General features: G+C 35.6%; 1 protein-coding gene and 1 non-coding gene across 6 annotated transcripts in view; one reads left to right on the forward strand and one right to left on the reverse strand.

The window, feature by feature from the left end:
- Nucleotides 1–9,886, forward strand: part of LOC115212292 — a 284,252-nt gene that overhangs the window by 192,176 nt on the left and 82,190 nt on the right. For all 5 annotated transcript variants that reach the window (XR_003881705.2, XM_029781135.2, XM_036503427.1 and 2 more), the window contains 5 exons: nucleotides 102–211; nucleotides 1,213–1,343; nucleotides 3,600–3,730; nucleotides 5,703–5,813; nucleotides 7,513–7,650. Coding sequence is in view for 4 of the 5 variants with exons in the window: in XM_029781135.2 (XP_029636995.1) it covers nucleotides 102–211; nucleotides 1,213–1,343; nucleotides 3,600–3,730; nucleotides 5,703–5,813; nucleotides 7,513–7,650 (621 nt within the window). In the remaining variant the exon portion in view is untranslated. The remainder of the gene's footprint in view (nucleotides 1–101; nucleotides 212–1,212; nucleotides 1,344–3,599; nucleotides 3,731–5,702; nucleotides 5,814–7,512; nucleotides 7,651–9,886) is intronic.
- Nucleotides 8,935–9,120, reverse strand: LOC115212439. The gene has a single exon (XR_003881725.1). It is a non-coding gene; the product is annotated as a U2 spliceosomal RNA (small nuclear RNA).

Below are 9,886 nucleotides of genomic sequence, written 5' to 3' on the forward strand. Positions count from 1 at the left end.
GCTGTCCACTACCAACAAAAGTGGTAACTCTGATATCTCATTATTCTTTTAAAAAATAACATTTTGTCTTCTAAATAAAGTTTTTTCACTTATATTTACAGCTGAAGAAACTAGAACTGTCTGCTCTTTTAATGTAACAAACAACTGCACTAATTTTGATCCAAGAAACCATAATTGTTTGGTCAATGGAATAGCTGGAGTTTACTGTAAGGTAAGCAGCATTGGACTTCATATCATAATAAGGATTTCCTTTACCTAGATGCTTATGTAAATGAAGAAAGAGCTTCCTTGATTAAAATGGCTCCACCACCACCACCACCACCGCTACCACTGCCGCCGCCGCCACCACCACCACCGCCACCACCACCACCACCACCACCCTCTTCATAACTTCTGCTGATCTCCCTACCACTAAATTTAAGTAGTTCCGTACCAACTGGAGTAGTTCTTTCTACTTGTATGTTAAGCTAAGGTACCTCAAACAGTTATAATCCTATGCTGAAGACACCTAATGTTATATCCAGAACCACTGAATGTCACACGAGACTAAGGATCTATACTTGAAAAGCTCCTTTCAGATTCAAAAAATCCTGGACACAACACAGTCCTCTAACCCACCAGATCCTGTCAAATATAAACTTTCTTTTAAAATAATAAATGTGATTTGAGATAAATTTGTCTGCTATTTTCTTCAGGCCAACTGACTATAGAGAAGCTCCATAGTTGGAGTTGACCCTGTTGTTAGAGACACACATTCTGAGGCAAGTAGAGTTATCTACGATAAATGTCACCCTTTTCAAGCCTAGCCAGGCTCATGGGTCCGGTTTCCTGGTTTCTGTGGTGTATGTGTTTACCCCAGCTGGATGGGATGCTAGTCCATCACAGCATTACTCAAGAAACAGGAAGAGAGAGTGAGAGAAAGTTGTGGTGAAAGAGTACAACAGGGGTCACCACCACCCCCTGCCAGAGCCTTGTGGAACTTTTAGGTGTTTTCGCTCAATAAACACATACAACACCCGGTCTGGGAATTGAAACCACAATTCTCCAACCGCAAGTCTGCTGCCCTAACCACTGGGCCATTGCCCCTCCACAGTTATCTACTTTATCATTAATAAAACACAATTAAATGTCTTCAGCATTGTGCTTCACATTTTATTTATTTACTGTTTTCTTATATATATATATATATATATATTTTATTTATTGTTTCAGGAAAATCCTTGCCAAGGTATCCAAGAGAATGGTACATGTCCATGCTTACCAGCATTTGTCAATGAATGTGATAGTAAACCCTGTTTAAATGGGGCTACATGTCTTCAGAGTGGAAACTCCTCGCGTTGCATGTAAGTCAATATCTTTACTTGTGTCATTTCGGACTTAAAAGGGTTAATATTGTTGCTATTATCATCATCTCTATCCTAACCACTACCACTTCCTGCAGCACCGTCCTTGTTGTAGGTATAATATTTGTTATTATCAGCATTGTCATCACTACTATCACCACCTCCAATAACCCTGCCTCTCCATAAATACTATCACCAAATTTAAGTAAAGGTAAAGACCCTGTTCGGTCATGAATGACCATGGGATCGCACCTAGAAAGTTACCCTCTGAGGCATAAGTCTGGGCAAGGTTGCTTATGAAAGACCAGCTGTCACCCATGCATACCAGCTTCCTACCTCCATTCCACTGATGTTATCCAAGAGAAAGGCAAAGGCTGATACAGCTTGGTATCAATGATATCACACCTCATTTTTACAGCTGAGTGAACTGAAGCAACATGAAATAAAGTGTCTAGCTCAAGAACACAATACACAACCTGGTCTGGGAATTAAACTCACTACCTCATGATTGTGAGCTTGGAACTTTAACTACTAAGTCATGCACCAAATTTAAGTAATTCCTTACAAACTGAAGTAATTTTTTTCTTTACTTGTATGCTAAGTTACCTCTAATAGCTATAATCCCAAGTTGAAGACTACTTGTTTTATATCTAGAGTCTCTGGATGTCTCATAAGATTGAGGATTAACATCTCAAATGCTCTCCCCACCCAAGCCACAGATCTGGGTATGGTGAGCATAAAATAGTTCTCTGATCTGTCAGATCCTGTCAAACTGCCCAAGCCATGCCAGCATGAGAGGGAGACATTAAAAGATGATGATGATGATATGATGAAGGAAGACCTGCAGTTGTCAATGCTTGCAACCCTTCTCACTCCACTTCATACCACTGATGTTATTCAAGAGAAAGGTTGGTGGGGGTAGGACATTAAAACTTGGCACCAGTGTTGTGACAAGCATTGCCATCAAAGAGATGGGATACATGGAATAAAGCATCCCATTTGATGCTATTGCAATTCTTCCTTTTTGGTTTGTTGTTTACAAGGAAGCATCTGATAATAAAACTCACCACACCACCACCATCACCAGCAACAGCAACAAATGGGCAGATTTGTCAGAGTATCTCATAGAATGTCTTGCAGTCTATGTTCTGATATCCAGTGGTCTGAGTTCAAATCCTACCAATTTGCTTTTCATCCTGCCAAATGTCAATAAATAAAGTACTACCTTGACTGATGGATTGGTAGAACTGTAGGACCATTAGAGCAGATACTTAATTCCTTGGAGTCTATGTGAAGCATGGAGGGGACCAGCAAGAGATTGCCATTTGTTTCAATTTTTGGTAGTGGATTGCAGTTGTCCCCCAGTGTCGGAGTTGGCCTGTGCTTCTTTCTCTCAGCTTTATAACTTAATTGCCTTATATGCAATCTCTGAAGACCATCTCTCCTTATTAGAACTGGTCTCATGTCTTCCCTTGTTGGCATTTCAGTAGCAATGTAGAAAATTCATTGTGCAGGACTGCTAACCAATGTCTACTCCCTCTCCTCTTTTCTTATCTAGTGTTGAGATCAGCTATGGCAAAACCGATGCCTTGCAGTTTTTATTCTAGCTCTTTGCATTGCCTACATGGTTGGTAAACTTAGCTTCTCCCTTAGTTTAACAAAATAGTCTGGAAGCTTGGATAACTTTAGCCTGTTAAATTGTATGACGGCAGCTTCTGTATCATAATAGCTACACCAATCTCATTCAGGCCCTGCTTCCTAATGAAAAGAATTCTTATGTCTATATCTTTGGTACTAGGATGCTTTGCAGGATAATGGTTACCATTGGTCATATGATTTGAGAGTGCCAGCTCAGACTGTTTGGCCATGTTGCTCAATTTGTTGAGTTAGAGCCTGCTTACCGTGTTCTCTTCATTGAGAGATCTGGCAGGGTTAACAGCTTGTATTGGTTGGCCATGTGCTACATGGTCACAGCAAATGAGGTGGTATCTTGTGGAGATGGGAACTGTGCTCCACAGGTTACCTAGGAGGACCTAGGAATATGCAACCAAATGACAAATGCAACAATGTACTGCAACAGTGCATGTTCCCACAAGTAACCTGACCTTTGAGCAACATGCAGGAATCCTATGTGTCAACTCAAGCATCTTATATTTTATAAATGTGCCTTCATTCCATGAATATTTTTTCTCTAAGATGTGTAAAGTATCTCAAGACTTCACTATTTTTGTAATTTTTTATTGCATCTTTTCTTAGATGTTCATCTGGTTATTATGGAAAGACTTGTGAACGTAAAATTGATGCATGCCAAACAGTAAACCATTGTCTAGGGTCGAATAGCAGCTGTCGGATGGTCAATAATAAAGCTACTTGTATCTGCCCTACAGGTACAGAGATAACTAAATGTTTTGTTAAATTATGTTTTCTTTTTTTCATTTGACATTATCACAGGTAAACTGATACTTAGTAACGTTACCATTAATCAATTAAAGATCCATGTATAATTAATTAATGAAAGTTCCATTTATAATTAATTAATGAAAGGTCATATGATTTGAAAGTGCCAGCCCAGACTATTTGGCTATGTTGCTCAAATTTCTGAGTTAGACCCTGGTTATCATGTTTTCTTCACCAAGGAACTGGCTGGGTTGCCAACTTGTATTGGTTGACTACATGCCATATGTAGAAGACAGCTCTTTAATTTGGGACCAAAACTGTTGTATAACAAGCAGTATGGCACAACTGCTGAAAAATCCACTCAATATAATAGTTTTTATATAAAATATATTTTAATAAAGTATCTAAAAAGTACTCTCTATGTAAAATATAATTTCTATAGAATATGTTTCATCTAAAGTATATTTTCTATGAAATATAATTTATGTAAAGTATATGTTATATAAAATATATTCTATATGCAGTGTATGGTATATGAAATATATTTTACATAAGGTGTGGCTGTGTGGTAAGAAGCTTGGTAACCACATGGTTCAGCACCTTGGGCAAATGTCTTCTACTATAGACTTGAACTGACCAAATCTTTGAGTGGATTTAGTACATGGAAACTGAAAGAAGCCCATCGTATGTGTGTGTGTGTATATATATATATATATATATATATATATAGAGTGTGTGTCTGTGTGAGTGAGTGTATGTGCCATTGTGTCTGCATTTGTCCCCCACCATTGCTTGACAACTGGTATTGGTGTGTTTATGTCCCTGAAACTTAGCAGTTCAGCAAAAAAGATTGATGGAATATGTACAAGACTGAAAAAAAAAGGTACTGGGTCGATTCCTTTGACTAAAAATTCTTTGAGGCAGTGCCCTAGCATGGCTGCAGTCTACTGACAGAAACAAGTAAAAGATAAAAGATAAAGCATATTTTATATAAAATATATTTATTTCAAATATATGGCTATATAATAATAATAATAATAATAATAATAATAATAATGATGATAATAATATGGGGAATAACTCTGCAGCCTAATACCAGGTGCTACATGCAGTGTTAATTTTAACTTCAATTTTGGTAAAAAGAAAAGTGCATGTTATACCTGGAGTTTTCTGGTTCTTAAATAAATAACTAAAATTATTTAAGTAAGAGCTAATTTATTTTGCAAACAATGGCAAAATTGACATTCAGTTAAAATAACATTTTGATTGTTATTTTAGCTGAATGTCAACTTTGCCATGCTGATTGCTTACTGAATCATGCTGACTAATAACTACATGATGTTAACTGCCAACTAAGTGTTAGCTGAATAATATTGAATGCTAACTGAATTACATGGATTACTAACTGAACCATGTAGATAACTAACTGAGTAATGTTGATTGCTAACTGTATGATGTCTAACTGACTGACACCAGCTGCTAAGTGAATAACAGGAATTGCTGACTGAATGGTAACTGAAGTATGCTGACCACTAACTGAAAGATACTGACTTCTTGCTCAGCCATGTTAGCTGTAATTAGAATGAATTTGTGACCTTTTCACTAGGGCAAAATAATAATTACTGAGATGTACTTGCATAGCTAGTGACCTGATCTGAGATCGTGTGCTGGAACGAAAACAATTGCAGCGTGGAAGGTGTTTATAAGCCATTTAAGAAACACACAAAAACCGTTAGATTCACTTCAACATTTAAATTTAATTTGTCAAAATATTTTCGGTGCTTTGAGACCACAACCTGTTCACTGACAAAATTCCGTGCTGTATCTCATAATGCTTATAAACACCTTCCACACTGCAAAATAATAATTTCTTTCCAGAAGAAAAAAAATTTACCTAAACAATAATAATTTTTACACAGAAATGAAACTGAAAATTACTTCATAAGCTTAATAAATTTGCAGGTTTTGGAGGAATTGGCTGTCAAGACAAATCTTTATGTTCCCCTGAATCTTGTCAGAATAAAGGCATCTGTTTGGAGAAGTCAAATAATATAACGTGCACTTGTCCACTTGGTATGTATTATGTAAGCGTCTTCATTTTTGTTTTTGCATACAGAACCTCATAAATGTGAAAAAAGCATAGGAATTGACCTGGTAAAGGATTCAAGTTTCACTTGAAGAATATGTAGCATTGACATCTATAAAGATCAACAGACTGCCAGAATTGGTAGAGCATTGGATAAAATATCTTGTGGTATTTAGTTGTTTAGTTTTACTTCCTGAATTTGGATCCCGTTATGATTAAATTTGTTCTACATGTCAAGCCAAGTGAAATCGTAATTGTGGCTAGTGTCAGTGGCATGCAAAAGGAACCCTTGCTGATTACACGTACGAGGCACCCATTACACTATATAATATTCTCATTGAATATATTTCACTAAGGATTTATGCATATATATGCATATATATCTACATATACATACATTTATATGTACATATATATGCATATATGTATATGTATATATACACATATGTATATATATATGCATATACATATATATATGCATCTATATATACATATATATGCACATATGTATATATATATGCATATACATACATATATGCATCTATATATACATATATATGCACATATGTATATATATATGCATATACATACATATATATATACGCATATATGCACATATGTATATATATATGCATATACATACATATATATATACGCATATATATATGCATATATATGTATATATGTATATACATATATGCATATATTTATATATGCATGTATATATATATATCCATATTTATATAGATAGACATGCATATATGTATATATCTATCTATCTATCTATATATATATATATATATATATTATATTTTGAGAAAATTTGATTTAGTATTTCTAAATTGAATTTTTCCCTGTAAGTTTGTACATATATATACATATATATATATATATATATATATATATATATATATATATATATATATATACATATATATATAAAAAATTTCGATGACTGTCTACATGGTAAAAAAACGAAACTTTTGTTTGTCTTGTTGCCGAGAGAGGCTCCCTTTCTTTCCTGATGAGAAGATTGCATCATACACCCTTTATTTCTTTGGAATGAAACCATGTGGTCTTCGAAACATATGTCGAGAGTAAAGGAATTTTGTTAACATCTCGTTCGACTCCATTCTTTCATTTATTCATATGTAACACACAAATTTCTGCAAATGAACCAGGGGTTTCTACCCTTGGACAGGTCGCTTCAACCGTGTTTCTGATGTGAATTTGCTACCCTGGTATCGGTTCAACGAATTTTCCTTGCTGACGATAAACATAGGATAATTCATTCACCTATTGAAATATTATATATATATATATATAAGCATATGCATATGCAAATATATATACACATATGCATATATATATATATATATTTATATATATATGCATGTACACACACGCACACATTTCTCAGATTATCCAGGCAACTAAGTATTTAGAAACATAAAAATGTGTTGTTTGTCAGACTAGAAAACATTCAAAAGATTGAAGATAGTTTTGATATAATTCACAGAAAATTTTTGATAAGAAATGTTTTGAAAATACATATATTATAAACTTCCATTGTTACTAATGATGCCCAGATAAGGCTTTAAGCAAAGCAGCCATAATTTTTATATTCTAGTATCTTTGTATGTCTTATATCACTAAATTATTTACATCTGTTTGTCTTTATAATAGGATTTACTGGTGAAGTTTGTGAGAATGTTACTAATCCATGCTCCAAGAAATCCTGTGCTGGACAGAAATGTCAAGTAAAGAATAATCAAGCAACCTGCATGTGTCCTTCGAATAAATGGGGGTCTCAATGTCTCAGAGGTAACGTTTCAAGAAACACTACATTGGAACAAACAACTTGTATATGTTGTGATTTTTTGCATGTGTGTGTGTGTGTGTGTGTGTTTATGATTTGGGAGTGCTACAAGTAGTCATGCTGGATAGGTAGTTTTCTCTCCTGACATTCTGCATTCCTTTCTTAGCACTTCCTGTTGAATCCCCTTTGTATATTCTTACAAGAAAGAAGCAAGTCACTTAAAAGGCTCCAATAAATATAAAAGTTTATTCCGGCATGGAACAAGACTCAAACATCCCAGTGGGATTTTACAAAGACTACAAGAAATATACCAACAGAAGATGTGTCTCCAAACATGCAATGTTATTCTCCTAGTAATTAGCAAAAGAGATTTTTTCAGGAAAAATATAAAGGGAACTTGAGGAGATAGCCCTCAAACATAATAATCCATTTGAAATATACTAAACATTCTAATGGAGAACATGATGAACTAAAGGTGTATGTGTGGCATAAATGCTGTGAGAGTCACACACAGGCCTGTGATCATTAAATGTCAATCACCAACTGAATTCACTTTGGTATGCAGTCAAAGCAAACAGCTGAAAGGACGCCACCTACAGGGATAACCTAAATACATTTAGCTGCCAAGTGAGGTTACCCAACCCCATTGTTTGCAGATTGATGCAAAAATTATCGCTAAACCATCTGTGCTACTTGAGCATTTTATATTCATGTAGTATTGTATATATTTTGTAGTATTGTATATAGAATAAAGGATGTAAAAAAAGTGACATAAAGAAAGCAGTGAGGCTAACTGAGGCTTGTAATTGTCTTCTGATATCACAGAAATGTGAGTTTATGTATGAGAGAAATTTCATATTTTGTGGGCAAATAATTAGAATCCACTCAATGTGGTTAGTTTTGAACAAGTAATATCTATTTTATACAGCTTCTGACGTGAACTCAAAATGATGGGATGTAAAAGGCCTGCTTTGATACAGAGTTAAAAGTCAATATCAGTCATTTGCTAGCTCTGCCAGCATAATAGTAATTTGGATTATTTCAAGGTAGCTCTTTAAACTGAGGAGGTAGAAATCCATTACAATCAATTAGTAAACAAAGAATAAACAATCCAAGTTGGCGTGGCAGTCCAAAATGGCGATTGGGAACATGAAATTTATTGCCCCTGCACCTATTTCAAATGCAACCTGTTCCATGCTTGCAACATGAGATGATGGTATAGGTCAATGTTAATGGTAACATGGCAAGACCCATTTCTGCAGATAATAGTTTATTTTTATCTCCCCAGTGGGAGATGGGCTGAATCCTGGAAGTACTGCTATACCAGGCCAACCTGTGGCAAAGGCGGAGCGAGCCCCTAACTCTTCGCTTCGTTCTAAAAATTATCGATGGCCCCAAACAGGGACCATATCAGATATTAAGCTGATAAGAACAGATACTACGTTTTGATCTTAGCCAAAAGGCCATAGTGTCAAGCAAGGTAATGTCCTTTCCCCAACTCCCTTTTCCTGGTATTTTGCAGTTACACTCACTCATGCTTTTACTGGGGATTGCTGTTATGGGATAGGAGGTACCAATCTTCTGGTCATCTCTTCACCTTGCATTGATTTGCTGTTAATATGAAAGTTTTTAATCACTTATTCATGTCCTCTTCCTCCTCTATACGGATTATTGAGATTTGGTTGCTCATACAGTTGGAGATATATAACCTTTCATGGATCATACTGCTGCATCTTGCAAGACATTTGGGCTCAACACTAACAAGAACAGTAGTAATGTTCCACCTTGCACCAGGAAACACACACACACACACATATATATATACATCGTCAGTGTATGATATATCTGAAAAAGAACACTCTAAAGCATCGAGCAATAATGTATTTATATGCAGTTAAGTATTTGTCCGGTCATAGACTTGTTAGATTCTAATGGTGAAGACCATATAGCTCTTCCGACAGTGGAGGTAGAAATCTGGTTTTCTGTAAATGACCAAACCCAGACTTATGCCTTGGAGGGTAGCTTCCTATGTGAAATCCCATGGTCATTCATTTAATTTACTTATGTGAGATATAGACTCTATACAGGCATCATGTAGAGGTCCTTAAATGCTTCCATTCGATGTGTCTGGGATAAATTCTGAATGTTGGCTGGTCATTGTAGACTCCAGATACAGAAGGCTCGAAGGGAAACTGACAGTTCACAAGAAGCCTCAGAGATGATGAGAGGAAGAAGGAGGAG

The sequence above is a fragment of the Octopus sinensis genome, linkage group LG5, assembly GCF_006345805.1.
Source record: "Octopus sinensis linkage group LG5, ASM634580v1, whole genome shotgun sequence".
In the NCBI taxonomy this organism is placed as follows: Eukaryota; Metazoa; Mollusca; class Cephalopoda; order Octopoda; family Octopodidae; genus Octopus; species Octopus sinensis.